General features: G+C 38.3%; 1 protein-coding gene across 1 annotated transcript in view; it reads left to right on the top strand.

Moving 5' to 3' along the window:
- The first annotated feature begins 7,187 nt into the window (after positions 1 to 7,187).
- The window catches only part of LOC123247115 (calcium-binding mitochondrial carrier protein SCaMC-1-like), a 48,856-nt gene continuing 35,332 nt past the window's right edge, over positions 7,188 to 20,711 (top strand). Inside the window, exons 1-2 of the mRNA XM_044675915.1 lie at positions 7,188 to 7,388; positions 20,479 to 20,605. Coding sequence (XP_044531850.1) covers positions 7,188 to 7,388; positions 20,479 to 20,605 — 328 coding nt within the window. The remainder of the gene's footprint in view (positions 7,389 to 20,478; positions 20,606 to 20,711) is intronic.

The raw sequence follows: 20,711 nt of genomic DNA, 5'->3' as shown, positions 1-20,711 counted from the left end.
CTCCCTCCCTCCCTCCCTTCCTTCCTTCCTTCCTTCCTTCCTTCCTTCCTTCCTTCCTTCCTTCCTTCCTTCCTTCCTTCCTTCCTTCCTCTGTACTCTTCTGTGTGCTCTCTAGCTTAAGAATATCTTTCCTGAAGTGTGGTTCCCGGAAATGAACTCAATATGTGATCTAACCCGATCTAACCAGTTTGTGTCATCTGCAGTCTGATAAAGTTACTACCTATTCCTTTATTTGAGTCCCTCAAATATGTTCAGTAGTATAGAGTAAAGAATAGATGTCTGAGGCTCTCCACTAGAGACTACTCTTCAACTTGATATACAGCCAGTATTGATTACTCTTGAAGTTAAAAGATCACTGAAAGGACCCAGAAGTCACATATTACAGTTCTTTCATGTTCTGGGATATAATTCATCTTGTGTTAAAACCAAATTTGCCAGAGACACATTTTGATCAATTTGTAAGCATTCTACTTGGAGATTTCTGATCAACACAGTTCCTTTTACTGAATTAGAAAAGCCTCCTTTCCTTCAAGCAGGCTCACAGTTTATAATATTTGTGAAATAAAAATGAAGAAATTCTGTAGCAATCATATTGTTTCAACTAGAGTTTTTAAAATTAGTAAACCAAGAGGACAATGTTCATGTCTACACACATACCTTAGAAGAGATTGACTTTCCCAGAAGCTAACTCCTACAGATTCAATGGCAAACAAAAGGAACACCTTTAGATCTAGTTAATAAAAAGACGTCCTCACCCTTTAATTTAGTTAGCATAAACAAGACACTTTTCATTATTTCCTTAGTCATAAGTATAAACTCCCTCTGGATCTAGCCACCAGTTTTGTAGAAGAGAATTAAGATTACTCTATAAATTAAGTCTTCTATTCAAGGGAGTCCAGGAAATTTAAAAACGATTGGACCAGAAACACTGGTATAATATTATTTTAAAATTTTTATTTCTACATTGGTGGTTAGAGTTCATGGGAGAGAGGTTAAGTGACTTGCCCTAAGTCATACAGATAATAAGTGGTAGAAGGCACATCAAAGTGGGTCAGTGGATAGAAAGCTAGACCTGGAGATAGGAGGTTCTGAATTCAGATTTGACTTCAGACATTTCCTGTGTGATCTTGGACAATTCACTTAATCCCAGTTGCCTAGCCCTTACCTCTCTTCTACCTTTGTATAAATACTTGGTGTGGATTCTAAGACAGAAGATAAGGATTTTTAAAAAAGAGATAGAGCAGGGATTTGAACTCAAGTCATCAACACCAAATCCAGCACTTTCCAAACTGCTTAACATTCTTTTTGATGAAGAAAATAATGCGTTCTGCTTTCTCTCTTTTATGTGTTACATCTTGTCATCTATCTTGAGCAGGTCATCTTATTTCTTTAAACCTTCCTCTTCCCCACTCTAGCCAGAAGTTCAACCAAAGTTGGATTTTAAGAGTCCCTATAAATAAGAGGAAAAGAGGAAAAGATTGAACATGAAGATTATCCATCAGTTGTTACTCCTTCAGAATTAGATGATGGACTAGTCTCCTCTTCTGGTTATACTAGAATAGCACACTTTATAGTAGATTCCATCCTTTATGTAATTTTTTCTTCAGTTTTTAGTTGGTAATGTGCTACAGCTATTTCTTTTAACCCGAATTTTATTGTCTGAGATAAAATACCAGTTTTCTGTGGATTTTGTTTTACTTCAAAACTGATTGAATTATTCATGATATGTTACATATGTTAGTTAAAATCACTTGGGGTTCTATTTAGAGGTATTTGGGGCTCATTTGAACGTTAAGGTATGTAGATTATATGACAAACTTCCTGTGGACATGTGGGGGACCTTGGAACTACATTTCCCGTGGTCCAACGGGTTTCCTGTTTTAAATGATGGCTTCAAGGTGAGGGAAGACTTTAAATATTGGGAAGTGGTTGTGAACTTCCTCTTTAGTTACCTGGGCAGGCAAAGATACGAAAGGTAAAATGGCTGAGGTGATGTTGGAATAGGTTTCTTACAGGCGCGCAGTCGATTTATCTCTATCAGCATGGCTTTTATTAAAATACTATTCTCCCTTTTAATCTCGGCCTTCATCATTTTTGATAATAACATACACTAGGTGTGAAAGTTGTATAGTATTAATAGATCCTTTGGAAATTCTGGCAGTTTAGAATACAGTTTACATTTTGTGGTTTAGAGGGTGACAGAAGGTGTTCTGACCTAGACTCTTGAAAGAGATGGCAATTTTTTTTTTAACTCTTACCTTCCTGAGGGCAGCTGGGTAGCTCAGTGGATTGAGAGCCATGCCTAGAGACTGGAGGTCCTGGGTTCAAATCCGGTCTCAGACACTTCCCAGCTGTGTGACCCTGGGCAAGTCACTTGACCCCCATTGCGTACCCTTGCCACTCTTCCACCTATAAGTCAATATACAGAAATTAAGGGTTTAAAATAAAAAAACAAAACAAAAAAAACATTAACTCTTACCTTCCATCTTGGAATCAATACTGTGTATTGGTTACAAGGCAGAAGAGTGGTAAAGGTTAGGCAATGGGTGTTAAGTGACTTGCCCAGGGTCACACAGCTGGAAAGTGTCTGAGGCCAGATTTGAACCTAGGGCCTCTCGTCTTTAGGCCTGGCTCTCAAACCACTGAGTTACCCAGCTGCCCGCAGAGATGGCAATTTGATAGGGGACTGGGAGGAAATTATAACACAGTCATCAGATAGGGTGTTGATAACCCTGGAGTGGAAGCTGATTATCACTGAAAGAAAGATTGTTAGTCCACACTTAGACTAACTTTGAGGAAAAATAGTGACAGAGGACATAATTGAGGTTCTAGAGTTGGCTAGAAGCTACTGATGCAATTAGGAGGGAGACTGACAGCTCAAGCAGTTAAGAAACTGATTTACAGTAGAATATAACACAAGTATTAGATTGTCATTTGTAATATTCTTTTAGTTTTGTTTTCCTGGGTTTTACACATTAATTTCTTTTGTTAATTTTTACTAAATATTGTTAATTTATAAGCATATGATCTAGCTTTGGTTGTGAAATTATTAAGCATTCTGACTCTGATTTCTTTTGTCTTGTGTGTCCGGTTTGCATAAATTCTGACATGACCATGTTATTCAGTTACTGATGCCCTGGATGACTCTACATTACACCTGCTTACGCATGGTACCTGTTTGCAACATGACAGGGAGACTTTAGAGTTCCTTAGAATTAAGGTAAATCACTCTTTTTTTCAAATTTTTTTAATTCTTTCTTTTTATTATAAGGATATTTTATTTTGCTAATTACATGTATTAACAAAATTTCACACAAATTTTCTGAAATTATGATTCAAATTGTTTCCTTCTGTTCTCTTCCCAGAGCTTCTCCTTCCCTCTCCCTTTCCAGAGCTGGCAAGCCATTTGATCTGGGTTATATATGTATTATCATGAAAAACACATTTCCATATTGTTCATTTTGTGAGAGAATAATCACATAAACCCCAAGCTCCCAAATCAAAATCAAAATAAACTAAAGTAAAAAATATCATACTTGGATCTGTATTCTGATTCCAACAGTTCTTTCTCTGGAGGAGGATGGCATTCTTTGTCATAAATCCTTCAGAATTGTCCTGGATAATTGTATTGCTGAGAGTAGCTAAGTCTATTACAGTTGATCATTCCATAATATTGACTTTACTGTGTACAATGTTCTCCTGGTTCTGCTTATTTCACTCTGTATCAGTTCCTGCAGATCTTTTTAGCTCTTTCTGAAACCATCCTGTTCATCATTTCTTACAGCAGAATAGTATTCCATCACTATCATGTTACAATTTATTTGGGGATTCTCTAATTGGTGGACATCCCTTCAATTTCCAATTCTTTGCTACCACAAAAAAAAGCAGTTATAAATGCTTTTGTATAAGTAGGTCCCCACCACCCAGACTTAGGTAGTGGTATTACTGGATCAAAGGGTATGCATTGTTTTATAGTTCTTTGGGCAGTTCTAAATTGCCCTCCAGAATAGTTAGATCAGTTCACAACTCTACCAGCAATGCATTAGTGTGCCATTTTGCCATAATCCCCTCCAATATTTATCACTTTCCCTTGCTGTCATATGGGCCAATCTGACAGGCGTGGTATAAGGTATATTACTCTCAGTTAGGCTTATAGAAACAGATTAGAATTACCACAAAAGAGCAAAGCAATACACGTATGGACAGCTTTAATATAGTCATGAACTTAGAGCTGGAAGGGATCTCGGGAGGTCATGTTGCAAACCCCTCATTTTACAGATAAGAAAACTGAGGCAAAGAAAGGTTATGTAACTTTTTGAAGGTCACACAGGTAATGAGAGAGGTGGGATGTGATAGTGTTAATTTCCCAAAATAAACAAAACAAAATAAAAAACCAACACCAGAAAAATAAAACTCTGACCCTGTTTACAGCTCTTGTTCTAGAAGAATCTTTTTATTTTTTTTTAACTCTCAGGGTACACAGAGGATGACATGACTAAGTGTTTGGACAAGTTGAGTTAAAAAGAGAAGAATGGTAGACATTCTAGGTCTTTTGAGGTTTTAAATACATCTCACAGCTTTGCTCATCTTTCTTTCAAAAAAAGAAATCCCAATGGCAAAATGCATAAGGGACTGGTGGAAATGATGGAAGGGGGGAATGGTTCCTTACTGACTTTTTTTCTTCTCCTTTCTTACTCTTTCTGGCCTCAGCTGAACCCTATTTCTAGTCATTTTTTTGGTATTATTTATGTTCCAGTTAAGGCTATAAAATCAGAATTCCTATTTTACTAGTTGTAGTGGCATCCTACTTTAACTTAACCAGAAACTGGATAGACACAGCTAGAGGGTAAGGTGTAGATGGGTTTCCATTCAATCTTTCAGCTTTCTCTAAAATTTAGAGGGTCTTGATATCAAGATCATTCCCTTTAGACACTAAATTTAACAGAAGCCTATAGAATACAAGGACAACTTTATTAGGGAGGTGGTGGGGAAGGGGGAGAAGGGAAAGGGACACTGTCCTTAAGCTGAGTGCTTAGACAAAATGTCCCCCTCTATGTGCAAGAAGAGACTTTTTTTTAAAAAAAAAATAATATTGATGCAAGATCCCCTGCCCTCTACTCCAACCCGTAAGTTGGAGGGTGAGGGTGAGGGAAAGGGGCTGTGAAGCTTACAATCTTGAGCTGGTGTTTTAATTTCAGGGTACAAGTGAAACATATAGAACAAAAGAGTTATTGTCTTCAACACACTTCCTCTCTCCTTTCTCAAACTCGTGATTTTCCAGGCTGTAGGAACAGTGGCTCAAGTAGATACGTTTGCAAGGGAAATTTAGGGGACCTCCTGATCTAGTTATATCTTGTCCTGGCCCCTTGGACTGTCGTCCCTGGGTAACTTTTATTTTACTTTTATTTTATTGATTAATTATGAAAAATTTTCCATGGTTACAAGATTCATATTCTTTCCCTCTCCTCCCATCCCCCTCCCACAGCCAACATGCAGTTCCACTGGGTTTAAATGTGTCATCAATCAAGACCTATTCCCATATTATTGATATATGCACTAGGGTGATCATTTAGAGTCTATATCCCCAGTCATACCCCCATCTACCCATGTGGTCAAGCAGTTGTTTTTCTTCTGTGTTTTCTACTCCCACAGTTCTTTCTCTGGATGTGGATAGTGTTCTTTCTCATAAGTCCCTCAGAATTGTCCTGGATCATTGCATTGCTGCTAGTGGAGAAGTCCTGGCAAACTTTTTTTTTTTTTTAATTAAAAAAAATTTTTTTTTATTTTAAACCCTTAATTTCTGTGTATTGATTTGTAGGTGGAAGATTGGTAAGGGTAGGCAATGGGGGTCAAGTGACCTGCCCAGGGTCACACAGCTGGGAAGTGTCTGAGGCCGGACTTGAACCTAGGACCTCCCTTCTCTAGGCCTGGCTCTCAATCCACTGAGCTACCCAGCTGCCCCCCTCTGGCAAACTTTTTTTTTTTTTTTTTTTTTTTTTTGTTTAAACCCTTAACTTCTGTGTATTGTCTCATAGGTGGAAGATTGGTAAGGGTGGGCAATGGGGGCCAAGTGACTTGCCCAGGGTCACACAGCTGGGAAGTGTCTGAGGCCAGATTTGAACCTAGGACCTCCCCTCTCTAGGCCTGACTCTCAATCCACTGAGCTACCCAGCTGCCCCCTCTGGCAAACTTTTAAAGATAAAAATTAACAAAAGCAACAAAACTAGTTCCCACATTTCTTTCCTTAGTCAGGAGAAAAATTGCCTTAAAGCTCTACTTTAAATTGTGGCTCTTCTTGTTAAACCCTTCCCCCCACCTTTTTGAAGTCACAAACCAAATATTACTCCGAGAATTACACACTTAATCTCATCTCACACAGTTTTAATCCTAAAAGTATCACAAGGACCCATTAAAACAGAGAAGAAACTAAGGTAAACTACTCGCCCCTCGTATTTCATTTCCTCTTCTCCGCCCTTCTCCAGGTGTCTCCTTTCCTACAGAAAGACTGACTCTATCCCAAAGTCAAAGCCAAACCTGATCTCTGGGCGTCGTCTCAGCTGCTTTACAGAATTGTTTACGTTTCTGAAGCACCTGCTGTGTGCAGTGCACTGAGCGAGACGCCGAAATGCGTACTGTCTTATAGACATAGGGATTCAGAAAGAAGCACAGTTAAGCAGAAGACTGAGATTTGCACTCGGGATTGCAGCTCCCTGCGGATCGAGAGTCCTGTGCCCCCGCACAATACCTGCACTAGTCACCCAGCTCCAACCTGCCCCACCCTAGGGAGATGGCCAGCAGGAGCTACCCTCCCCAGAAAGCGGACTCAGGACTTGAGGCACTTTTTCTTCCCTGCGACCTGACTGCACAAAGACGTACTTCGGCGAGACCCTCCTTACCCCGGGCGACCTCAAGCAGTAGCCCGACCCCCACGACCAGTCCAGAACGTTAGCCTTCGTACGGAGCAGCTGAGTGGCGCTGCTCCCCGACGCCTCAGCACGGGCGCAGCCGCCCCGCCTCCGCGAGGACTGACGGCTCGGACCCTCCTCCCGAGCCACCGCTGCTGTCCTCAGCTGGGCCGACCTGGGGCAGGGCGGTAGAGGGCTGGCTGGGAGCCCAGCTGGTGGCCGAAGGAGTTTTTCCCCCTTTACCCCTTTTCCCAGCGCCTCCCTCCACCACATCAGGGCGAGATGCTAGACTGGGTGCGCAGCTACCTTTGGCCTCCCAGGTGCGAGGTGGAAGACGACGACGCAGACGCAGAGGCCAACCGCCGCTATGCAAGTCTCTTCTTGAAGCTGGACCATAACGGGGACGGGAAGGTGGACATCACCGAGCTGCAAGAGGGTCTCAAGAACTTGGGCTTCATCTTAGAAGGCGAAGGGATCCAGAAGGTGGGTAGGGACAGGCAGGAAAAAGGTGGCGATGGAACCAAGTTGGGCAAAACCCTTCCCCCCAAGAACTAGTGAAAGGTCCATAGTTAAGAATGAATTTCTTTATTAAGAAAAACACTTTTCTCCATCCTCATTCTTATATTAATTTGATGAGTGAAAAATAAGGAAATCTGACTTCTCTTGACCTCCTTCCAACTTAACTCATGATCCTATGATTGAGTGAGCAAAAGAGTTCCTAAAGCCTAAAGTGGCAATTCCTGAAAGGTCCCATTTGGTTGAAAGTGATGACGGCCTGGAGTGTGGTTCCAAAGTTGTGAGGCCATGGAGAGGGTTTTCAAAGTACTGATCCCTGCTTTTAGGAAGCCTCTTGAGAGGTCTAACGGTGAGTTCATGACTGCTGCTTGCTGGTAGTATATAGGGGAACTCATAGGTGTAGAACTGGGACCCTTGATAAAATCACTTCCTAATGGAGAAAGTGGTGGCTTTGGAGTTACAGGACCTGAATTTGAATCCTTCTATAACCATATATTACCTGGGAGTTATTGGATGAGTCACAATTTCTCTCTAGGTTTCCTTTTCCTTTTTTTTTTTTTTTTTTTTTTTTTTTTTTTTTTTTTTTGTAAATGAAAGGCTTAGACTAGATAACGTCTAAGGTTCCTACCAAATTTAAAATTATGAGCCTATGATTTAATATTGGAAAATAATTGAGCTTTTATGGCTCTGGTGTATAAATTCCAGCAAAAATTGTGTGTAAAATTCAACTAACATTTGTTAAGCAACTATCGCACAATGCTGAGGGAAAGACAAAGTTTTGGTAACATGGTTCCTCCCCTTTTGGAATTTACAATTGGGGGTTGACTCATAGGTCAAGAAATTATAATACAAACTGATATATGGTAAGTTCATAGATGTGCTAGCAAAGTTATATACAAGGTGTTTCGGTGGAATGGTATCCTGAGAGGTATAGGTATATGAAATATATATATATATGAGTAGGTGACATTTGAGAGGGGGATAGCTTAGAGGAAACTTCTTAATAGAGTATATAGAGCACCAACTAAAAGGGATGGCAAATGTGTTCTTTGTGGTGGCAAAAAATTGGAAAATGAGGGGGTGTCCCTCAATTGGGGAATGGCTGAACAAATTGTGGTATATGATGGTGATGGAACACTGTTGTGCTATAAGGAATGATGAAATAGAGGATTTCTATATGAACTGGAAAGATGTCCATAAACTGATGCAGAGCAAAATGAGGAGAATATTATATACAGTAACTGAAACAATGTGGTATGATCAAATGTAGACTCTGCTACCAATAGCAATACAATGATCCAGGACAACCCTGAGGGACTTATGAGAAAGAATGCTATCCACATTGAGGCAAAGAAACGCAGGAGAAAAGCATATGACTTTATCACTTGTTTATATGGGTATATGATTTGGGGTTTTGGTTTTAAATGATTACTCTATTACAAAAATGAATAATATGGAAATAGGTAGGTATCAAGTGATAATACATATATAACCCAGTGCAATTCCTTATCAGCTCTGGGAGGGGGGAGGAGATAACATGAATCATGTAACCATGGAAAAATATTAAAAATTCAAAAAAAGGGATGACAAATAGTTATGTACCTTGTCCCCTCTGGCATCAGAACCAAGGGCATTATATTTATGACATTCTACTTTTCTCGTGTCCTCATACCCCTGGCACTTTCCCTTTTCTTCTTCAAATGCCACTTGACATTTATTTAATTGAATTCAAGAATCATTTATTAAGTGCCTACCATGAGCAAGTACTATGCTAGGTGGCAGGGATACAAAGATCAAAACGAACAGTTAAGGTAGACTGAAGCACAAAGTTCTGAACCCAAACAATTTATTAGTTAAGTGTGAATTTACCAACAAACAGGATCTCAGCTTTCCCAGCAAAACTAAGACCTCAAATGAGGAATTTTTTAAAGTTTTGGGGAGTACAGAAAAATAGGAAGGCTAATATCATAGATGGAAGAAAATGTGATTGTGTGGAAATTAAGGATAAGGACTGGCAACAGTCTCTTCCTTTCCTCCTATAATTAAGAAGTGCATATTGTTTGAGTCTAGCTGCATCTGCCAGGCCAGAGGTAGCAAACCAGTCTTCTTCAGATAATAAACCAGATATCCCCAAAGGAGAGCATGATGGTATAAAGATACTAGACCGGATTCCCTGGTGTCTACCTGCTTCCTTCAAGGGTAGTATATTCCCTTGACACAAGAATAAGACAATGATTAATAGGAAATTGGATTTTTTAAACCTTAACTCAGAAGACAGCTGAATTTCTGTGCTAAATTCAGAGACAAAGAATCATGTTTTAGGTATTTACAGGGAAAAAATCAATTAACTGTAAATAGGATCATTAAAAAAAGACACAGAATCAATCTGATTTTTTTAAAAGAGCCTCTGACCTCCAGTTTCCATTCTCCTGAGGGGAGGGTAGAAGGAATCATGGAAGGAAGTACATGCAAAGCTATTTCAAGAGAGAGAGAAGGCTGTTAGTTGGAGGAATCAGGAAAGGCTTCTCATATAAGAAGCAATCACTGCACTGTGATTCTGTGAAGTAGAGCTAAAGAGAGTGAGTGTTCTAGACACAAATGGAGGACCATATATACACAAAGGCATGGGGGTAAGAGATAGGAAATAGCTACTAGACCAATTACATATGGACCAGAGAGTGCATTAATAAAAATTAGTAATTTGTTAAGTGTAAGCATTTATTAAGTGGTCATTCAGTCCTGTCTGAGTCTTTGTGACCCCCTGGATTGTGTCCATTGGGTTTTCTTGACAAAGATACTGGAGTGGTTTATTATTTCCTTCTCCAACAAGCTAGTAATTTTAACCACTTTACCTCAGTTTCCCCATCTATAAAATGGGGATCATAATAGCACCTACCATATTGAGTGGCTAAGGATTAAATGAGATTATACTTGTAAAGTGCTTTGCAAGCCTAGAGGGCTATGTGAATATAAATTATTATCATATCCAGTAATGTATGACATTTATATATCATGTGAAAATTTGCAAAGCCATATACATATATTATCTCATGTAATCCTCTTGGGAATTATCCCAAGTTAAGTGAGGAAATTGAAGCTAAGAGGTTAAGTTATTTGCTCTGGTAAATAGCTAGTAAGTAACTGAGATGGTATTTGTACCCAGCACTCAAATCACAACCCTGTGCTTCATCAAGGGCAATAATATGAAATAAATGGCAATGGAAAAAGGAGTCAGATTGTAGACTGTTTTGAATGTCAGGTAGAAGATTTGTGTTTTATCCCACAGGAAAAAGGGGGCTATAAAAGATTTTGAGGGAAATGACATGATCAGATCTATGTTTTAGGAATAGCAATTTGGCAGCTGTTTGGTGATAGATGAAGAAGAGAGAGAGTGGAGGCAGGGAAATAATTAGGATGCTATTGCAATAGCTTAGGTGGGGGATAAATTAGTACAGAGGCTATGAATAGAGAAGAGATGGATGAGAGAAATGTTGTGGAGGTAGAATTGATGACTTGGCAACTGATTGTATATGGGAAGTGATGGAGAGTGAGGAGTCAAGGGTGATGTGAATCTGATAGGCTGGAAGAAGTATTACAACAAAAAATGGCAGTTTAAAGGAGTTATACTTTGGATAACTTAAATTTGAGATGCCTACTGGGACTCTGAATGGAGAAATCCATCAGTAAGGTGGCAGTATGAACCTTGCTCAGGAAAGAGGGTTAGATATGTAGATTTAGGGATAGCTAGGGATAGACTCATCTTCTTGAGTTCAAATATGTCCTCAGATACTTGCTAGTTGTGTGACCCTGGCCAAGTCACTTAACCCTGTTTGCCTCAGTTTCCTCATCTGTAAAATGAATTGGAGAAAGAAATGGAAAACTATTCCAGTATATTTGCCAAGAAAACTCTAAATGGAATCAAGAAGAATTGGGTACAACTGAATGACAACATGTAGATTTGAGAATCATGGGCATAAACACTAAACTAAACTTATGACAATCGTTGAGATCACTAAGGAAGAGTGTGTAGAGAGAAAGAAGAAGACTTAGGACAAATCCTTGAGGGAATATCCACATTTGGTGGGTGGGAGCATAATAATATCCAGCAAAATGTAGTGTAGCAGGATTTGGAATCAGAGGACCTTAGTTCTGTACCACTTACTACCTGTGTGATGCTGACTACCTGCGCAAATCATTCTTTTTTTTTTTTTTTTTTTTTTTTTAATTTTTACCTTTAATCTTAGAGGCAACAGACAGAAGGTAAAAGTTAAAAAAAAAAGACCAGGAAGAGAACCAATCATTCTGTCAATAAATTTATTGGGTGCTTACTATATGTCAAACGCTGGATTTTATGGAGGTGCCCACTAAGAATAGGCCATAGAAGACAAGAGAAGTGACTGCCCAGGAAAATGAAGGTGGTTGGGAATATAAAAAGCTCTTAAGACAGGGCAGCTAGGTGGGTTGGTAGATAGAAAGCCAGGCCTGAGATGGGAGGCCCTGGATTCAAATTTGATCTAGAATACTTCCTGGCTATATGACCCTAGGCAAGTCACTTAACCCCCATTGCCTAGCCTTTACTGTTCTTCTGCCTAGAAACCAATACACAATATTAATTCTAAGATGAAAGGTAAGGGTTTAAAAAAAAGCTGCTAAGAGATAATGGAAAAGTGCTGCCTGAGTTGTTTATCCTTAGTCAGTCTTTAATATGCATCAATAACTTCTAACCTTTCTCTAAGCAAAAGTTAGTTTGTGACCTTGCTTTAGGGTGCTGCTTTTTTAAAAAATATTTTATTTTTTTAGAAAAATTTTCCATGGTTACATGATTCTTGTTTTTACTTTTCCCTTCACCACCCCCCCCACATATCCAATGCACATTTCCACTGCTTTTAACATGTGTGATCAATCAGGACTTATTTACATATTATTGATAGTTGCATTGGTGTGGTCCTTTCAGGTCTACATCCTCAATCATGTCCTCATCAACCCAAGTGTTCAAGCAGTTGTTTTTATTCTGTGTTTCCACTCCTGCAGTTCTTCCTCTGATTGTGGGTAGTATTCTTTTCCATAAATCCCTCAGAATTGTTCTGGGTCATTGCATTGCTGCCAGTACAGAAGTCCATTACATTTGATTTTACCATAATGTATCAGTCTCTGTGTACAATGTTCTTCTGGCTCTGCTCCTTTCGCTCTGCATCAATTCCTGGAGGTCTTTCCAGTTCACATGGAATTCCTTCAGTTTATTATTCCTTTGAGCACAATAGTATTCCATCACCAGCATATACCACAATTTGTTTAGCCATTCCCCAATTGAAGGGCATCCCTTCATTTTCCAGTATTTTTGCCACCACAAAAACCGCAGCTATAAATATTTTCATACAAGTCTGTTTATCTATGATCTCTTTGGGGTACAAACCCAGCAATGCTATGGCTGGATCAAAGGGCGTCTTTTAGAGCTCTTTGGACATAGTTCCAAATTGCCATCCAGAATGGTTGGATCATTTCACAACTCCACCAGCAATGCATTAATGTCCCAATTTTGCCATATTCCCTCCAACATTCATTACTCTCCCCTTCTATCATTTTAGCCAATCTGCTAGGTGTGAGGTGGTACCTCAGAGTTGTTTTGATTTGCATTTCTCTAATTATTAGGGATTTAGAACACTTTCTCATGTGCTTATTGATAGTTTTGATTTCTTTATTTGAAAATTGCCTATTCATGTCCCTTGCCCATTTATCAATTGGGGAATGGCTTGATTTTTTATTCAACTGATTTAGCTCCTTGTGTATTTGAGTAATCAGACCTCTGTCAAGAGTTTTTTTTTTAACCCTTGTACTTCGGTGTATTGTCTCATAGGTGGAAGATTGGTAAGGGTGGGCAATGGGGGTCAAGTGACTTGCCCAGGGTCACACAGCTGGGAAGTGGCTGAGGCCGGGTTTGAACCTAGGACCTCCTGTCTCTAGGCCTGACTCTCACTCCACTGAGCTACCAAGCTGCCCCAAGAGTTTTTTGTTATAAATATTTTTCCCAGTTTGTTGTTTCCCTTCTGATTTTGGTTGCATTGTTTTTGTTTGTATAAAACCTTTTTAATTTAATATAATCAAAATTATTTATTTTACATTTTGTAATTTTTTCTAACTCTTGCTTGGTTTTAAAATTTTCCCTTTCCTATAGATTTGACAGTTATACTAAAGTTCACTTAATTTTCTTATAGTTTCTTTCTTTATATTTAAGTCATTCACCCATTCTGAATTTATCTTGGTGTAGGGTGTGAGATATTGATCTAAGCCTAATATCTCCCATATTGTTTTCCAATTTTCCCAACAGTTTTTGTCAAATAGTGGATTTTTTCCCCCAAATTGGGCTCTTTGGGTTTATCATAGACAGTCACTTACCCCAAGTCTATTCCACCGATCCTCCCTTCTGTCTCTTAGCCAATACCATATCATTTTTTTTTAATTTTTTTTATTTTTAAACCCTTAACTTCTGTGTATTAGTTCCTTGGTGGAAGAGTGGTTAGGGTAGGCAATGGGGGTCAAGTGACTTGCCCAAGGTCACACAGCTGGGAAGTGTCTGAGGCCAGATTTGAACCTAGGACCTCCGGTCTCTAGGCCTGGCTCTCAATCCACTGAGCTACCCATCTGCCCCGCCATATCGTTTTGATGACCGTGGCTTTATAGTATAGTTTAATATTTGGTACTGCTAGGTCACCTTTATTCACATTTTTTTTCATTATTTCCCTTGATATTCTTGATCTTTTGTTCTTCCAAATGAATTTTGTTATAGATTTTTCTAATTCAGTAAAAAAGTTTTTTGGTAGTTTGATAGGTATGGCACTAAATAGGTAAATTAATTTGGGTAGAATGGTCATTTTTATTATGTTAGCTTGTCCTACCCATGAGCACTCAATTTTTTTCCAATTGTTTAGATCTAGTTTTAATTGTTTGGGAAGTGTTTTGTAGTTGTGTTTGTATAATTCCTGTGTTTGTTTTGGTAGATAGATTCCTAAGTATTTTATATTGTCTAGGGTGATTTTAAATGGTGTTTCTCTTTCTAACTCTTGCTGCTGTGATGTGTTGGAAATATATAGAAATGCTGATGATCTATGTGCATTTATTTTGTATCCTGCAACTTTGCTAAAGTTATTGATTATTTTTATTAGCTTTTTAGTTGATTCTCTAGGATTTTTTTAAGTAGACCATCATATCATCTGCAAAGAGTGATAGCTTAGTCTCTTCATTGCCTATTTTAATACCTTCAATTTCTTTTTCTTCTCTAATTGCTACTGCTAGTGTTTCTAGTACAATGTTAAATAATAGAGCTGATAGTGGACATCCTTGTTTCACTCCTGATCTTATTGGGAAGGCTTCTAATTTATCCCCTTTGCATATGATGCTTGTTGATGGTTTTAGATATATACTGTTTATTATTTATAGGAAAGGTCCTTCTATTCCTATATTTTCAAGTATTTTGAACAGGAATGGATTTTTTCAAAGGCTTTTTCAGCATCTATTGAGATAATCATATGATTTTTGTTGGTTTGCTTGTTGATATGGTCAATTATGTGAATGGTTTTCCTGATGTTGAATCATCCCTGCATTCCTGGTATAAATCCCACCTGATCATAATGAATAACCCTCATGATCACTTGCTGAAGTCTTTTTGCTAGTATTCTGTTTAATATTTTTGCATCTATGTTCATTAAGGAGATTGGTCTATAGTTTTCTTTCACTGTTTTTGATCTACCTGGCTTTGGGATCAGTACCATATTTGTATCATAAAAGGAATTTGGTAGAACTCCTTCTTTGTTTATTATGCCAAATAGTTTGTGTAATATTGGAATTAGTTGTTCTTTAAAGGTTTGATAGAATTCACTTGTGAACCCATCCGGTCCTGGAGACTTTTTCTTAGGGAGTTCTTTGATGGCTTATTCAATTTCTTTTTCTGATATGGGATTATTTAAGTATTCTATTTCTTCTACTGTTAATCTAGGCAATTTATATTTTTGTAAATATTAATCCATCTCTCTAGATTGCTATATTTATTACCATATAATTGCACAAAATAGTTTTTAATGATTGCCTTGATTTCCTCTTCATTAGAGGTGAGGTCTCCCTTTTCATCTTTGATACTGATGATTTGGTTTTCTTCTTTCCTTTTTTTATTAGATTGACCAGTACTTTGTCAATTTTGTCTTTTTTTTCAAAGTACCAGCTTCTAGTCTTATTTATTAATTCAATAGTTCTTTTACTTTCAATTTTATTGATTTCCCTTTAAGTTTTGTAATCTCTAATTGAATTTTTAGCTGGGGATTTTTAATGTGTTCCCTTTCTAGTTTTTTAATTTGCATGCCCAGTTCATTGATCTTTGCCCTCTCTAATTTGTTAATATATGCACTCAAGCATATAAATTTCCCCCTGAGTACTGACTTAGCTGCATCCCACAGAGTTTGGTAGGATGTCTCATCATTGTCATTCTCTTCAATAAAATTATTGATTGTTTCTATGACTTCTTTAACTAACTGGTTTTGGAGAATCATATTATTTAATTTCCAATTAGTTTTTGTTTTGCCTGTACATGTACCCTTACTAATTTTTATTTTTATTACATTATGATCTGAGAAGGTTACATTTATTATTTCTGCTCTTTTGTATTTGTTTGCGATGTTTTTATTCCCTAGTACATGGTAAATCTTTGTGAATGTACCATGTGCAGCTGAAAAGAAGGTGTATTCCTTTTTGTCCCTATTTATTTTTCTCCACATATCAATTAAATCTAATTTTTCTAGGACTTTGTTCACCTCTCTTACCTCTTTCTTATTTATTTTTTGGTTTGATTTATCTAGAGCTGAAAGAGGAATATTTAGATCTCCCACTAGTATGGCTTTACTATCTATTTCCTTCTTGAGCTCTGCCAGTTTCTCCTTTATGAATTTGGATGCTATGCCACTTGGTGCATACATATTGAGCAGTGTTATTTCCTCATTGTCTATACTGCCTTTTATCAGGATGTAATTACCTTCCCTGTCTCTTTTAATCATATCTATTTTTACTTAGGCTTTGTCAGAAATCATGATCTCCATCCTGCCTTCTTTTTCTCATTTGAAGCCCTAAAGATTTTGCTCCAGCCCTTGACCCTAAACCTGTGTATGTCCACCCGCTTCATATGTGTTTCTTGTAGACCACATATGGTAGGATTTTGGTTTCTCATGCACTCTGCTATTTGCTTCCGTTTTATGGGTGAGTTCATCCCATTCACATTCAAAGTTATAATTATCAGCTGTGTATTGTCTAACGTTTTGGTATCCTCTCCTAGTTCTACCCCTTCTTCTTACGCTATTTCTTTTTAAACCAGTGTTTTGTTTTAGACCAGTTCCCTTTGTCCCCTCCCTTGATTTACTTTCCTTTCCACCCTCTCCCTTATTATTCCCCTCTCTATTTTTTAAGGCCTAATGAATTTCCTCCCTCCTCTCCTCCCCTTTTTGACCTCCCCACTCCCCTGCTTCCCTTGGTTAATCCCTTCTGACTTTCTCAGTAGGGTTAGATAGAATTCTAGTTCTATCCTCCCCTTTTTGACCTCCCCACTCCCCTGCTTCCCTTGGTTAATCCCTTCTGACTTTCTCAGTAGGGTTAGATAGAATTCTAGTTCCAAATGGATATAGCTACTCTTCCCTCTCAGGATTAATCCTGCTGAGAGTAATGTTTAAATATTATCTCTTAATGCTCTCTTCCTCTCTTTCTTATAGTAGTATACATCACCTCCCCTTCCCATGCTCTTCTTTGTGTGGTATAGAATATCCTATTTTTCTTATTCATTCAAGTTTCTCTTGGTGTCATCTACTATTCACTCCCTCTTTTTCTCCCCCCACCCCGTCTCATCTTAGACCATTTAGTGCTCCAACCTCTCCCTATGAATAATTCTTCTAATTACTATAATAGTGAATATAGTTTTTGAAAATTACACATAACATTTCTCCATATAGGAATACAAATAATTTGATCTTATTAAAGCCCTTAAAGAGGCAAATTTAAAAATAAATATTTTCTTTCTTTCCCCTCTGTTTCTTATTTACCTTTTCGTGTTTCTCTTGTTTTTTGGGGGGGTTGGATATCGAACTTTCCATTTAGTACTGGTCTTTTCTGTGCAAATACTTGGAAATATTCTATCTTGTTGAATGCCCATACTTTCCCCTGGAAGTATATAGTCAGTTTTGATGGGTAGGTGATCCTTGGTTGTAGACCCATTTCTCTTGCCTTTCTGAATATAATATTCCAAGCTTTGTGGTCTTTTAGTGTGGAGGCTGCCAGATCCTGTGTTATCCTGATTGGTGCTCCTTGATATCTGAATTGTCTCTTTCTGGCTTCTTGTAATATTTTTTCTTTTACTTGGAAGCTCTTGAATTTGGCTATTATATTCCTGGGGGTTGTCTTTTCAGGGTTTAGTATAGAGGGTGATCTATGAATCCTTTCAATGTCTATATTGCCCTTTTGTTGTAGAACTTCAGGGCAGTTTGGCTGAATAATTTCTTTTAGTATGGAGTCCAAATTTCTATTAATTTCTGCTTTTTCAAGAAGGCCAATGATTCTCAAATTGTCTCTTCTAGACCTGTTTTCTTGGTCTATTAACTTCTAATTGAGATATTTCTTGTTTCCTTCTATTTTTTCAGTCTTTTTAGTTTGCTTTATTAATTCTTGTTGTCTTGTGGGATCCTTGGCTTCTAATTGCCCAATTCTAGCTTTTAGCGACTGGTTTTTGCCTAAAATCTTTTGGTTTTCTTTTTTCAATCTGGTCTATCTGGTTCTTCAAGGCTTCCAGATGGTCATTTCTGGTCTTCAATTTACTTATCAATTCATTTGATTTTTGAATCTCACTTTCCAATTGTGAAATTCTGCCTTTTAAACTGTTATTTTCTTGACAGATCTCTTTCATCTTTCTCATGATCTCAGATTTGAGCTCTTCAAGATCTTGTGACCCATTTTCATTTTTTGGGAAGGTTTGGATGTCTTTAATTGTTTGTCCTCCTTTGTTTTCTGTTTTTTTTTCTGTGCAGAAGTTATCAAGTGTTAGAGTTTTTTTCTTTGTCTTCTTGCTTATGTCTTGGGCTTTTCTTGGCATCACTGCGGTTTATCGGACAGAAGTCTGAATAAGGTAATCTGATTCTCTTTGTATGGAGTTAGGGAGCAGTTTTTGCCTGAGGCTACTTTGTGAGTCTCCTGGTTTCTCTGGGGACCCTCTTGGGGTCTCTGGTCTAGCTGTTTTCAGGGTCGAGCCCCCGTGGGCCTAGCTGGCTGCCCAGAGCCAGGAACTTGGCCCATGCTTGCTCCACCACCTGAGGTTTTCCCCCTAAGTTTAAGAGTGCTGGGCGCTGCTGCTGCCTCTCTCAGCCCCACTTCCATGTCCAAGGTCTGAGTTTTCCAGCCACCTGGGATCTCAGGTCTTGCTGCTCTCAGGGGCAAGCTCCTAGTGGTGCCAGTTAGCTGCCTGGGGGCTAGATTTTGTGCCCCCCCTCGCTATAAGTCTGGAGCACAGCCTCTGACTCTGGTACTGTGGGTGGGGTGGGGGAGAGGTGATCCTCTCGTGTTTTGATGGGATCTATCCCCCCCCCCCAGTTATAGCATGGAAGTGCCCAAATCCCAGGTACCTTCAATACTGCGCCCTTTTGTGGGGTCCCTTCTTTCATCTGGTTTTGTTTTTTTGTCCTTTGGAGATATGCTATATCTGTTTGTAAGAAGAGAAAGTCTCCCTGCCTCTACTCTGCCACCATCTTAACCCGAAAGTAATTGATCTAGGGTGCTGCTTTTGCTAATTAATGTTCCATGAAGGCAGCCCATAATAACCTGGGATAGTCATATTTTTGGTGCTTTCTCATTTCTTGTTTGTTCTAAGTGTATTCCAAGTGCATACAGCCAATCTATATGTAGTATGAAAAATAAAATAAATTGATACAATTCACAATGACTAACAAGTTTCTTTTTCATTCTTTTAACTGGTGTGTCTTAAATTCATCGAGGAATTATTATGACTGCTATGTGAAAGGCACTCTGTGAGTTTCTGATGTTACAAGGACAAAAATTCAAATATAGATCCTTTTGTCAAGGAGCTTTCATTCTACATTTGTCATGGGTAATTAGATATGTAAATACTTTAGGGTCAGTGTTGGCTCTCCCCCCACCCCCCACTAAACCATCTTGCCTTCTCTCTTAATTCTGTAAAACAAACAATATGGTTTGAGGATGGGATCTACATTTTGCAAAGGAGGATTTAACTAGCAGGATGAAGACTGTGATACTCTGGGCATCAGTGAGAAATATCACAAGTTTTAGGACTCCTAGTGAGCATCTCTTAATAGAGGTCGTTGTTTCTTTGTTTCAATAAGGAATTCATCCTGAAATCCAGGTTCCTTTGCAAGTGTATAATGACCATTTCCCCAGTGTTTTATAAAATTTGGAAATTGTGGAATGTCAAGTGAGAGCTGGGTCTAGGTGGTTTTAAAAGTCCATTTTGGGGGCAGTTAGATGGTTCCGTGGATGGAGCACCAGGTGTGGATACTATAGTAGGCCCTGGGTTAAAATATGGCCTCAGATACTTCCTAGTTGTGTGAGTGGGCAGGTTCCTTGACTTTACTTGCCTAGCCCTTACTACTCTTCTACCTTGGACCTAATACTTAGTATTGATTTTAAGAAAAAGGTAAGGGCTTAAAAATAAAGTCCATTTTATTCTAGAGCAGAAGTGTCTTATATGGAACATGTGACCTGCAATACTCCCAGGTATGGCCCAAACCAGATTAAAATGTAATTGGGAAATATTTAACAAAAAAAAAAACAGATAACATTAATATGTGTATTTCTAGGTCATTATGTAACCCAAGTAGATCTTTATGTATGGTTTAGTGGCTTGTGTTTCTACTGAGTTTGACACCACAGTTCTGGAAGTCTGTATTTTTCATGTCTTTGGTTGGCTTAATCATGGACTGAAAAAACTGATTTACTCAATAGGATCAATCCAGCTATATAATAGTGTTGAATAATTTCCATCTAATGGTTTTCTTCTTTCTTATAGGATACTCATGGTTTTGGTGCTATTAACAAAGAGAACCCACTGAACTTTGAGAAATTTTCACAGTACCTTAGAGACCATGAGAAAAAAATGAGATTGGCATTTAATCGGCTAGACAAAAATCAAGATGGTAAGTCTCATTTTTTTCCATTCACAATTGGCTTAAAATATATACACATGACAAACACACACACACACACATATATACACACATGTACATACATACATACATTTTT

This window comes from Gracilinanus agilis, chromosome 4 (genome assembly GCF_016433145.1).
Source record: "Gracilinanus agilis isolate LMUSP501 chromosome 4, AgileGrace, whole genome shotgun sequence".
Classification (NCBI taxonomy): domain Eukaryota; kingdom Metazoa; phylum Chordata; class Mammalia; order Didelphimorphia; family Didelphidae; genus Gracilinanus; species Gracilinanus agilis.
This window is presented reverse-complemented; position numbering and strand designations above follow the sequence as displayed.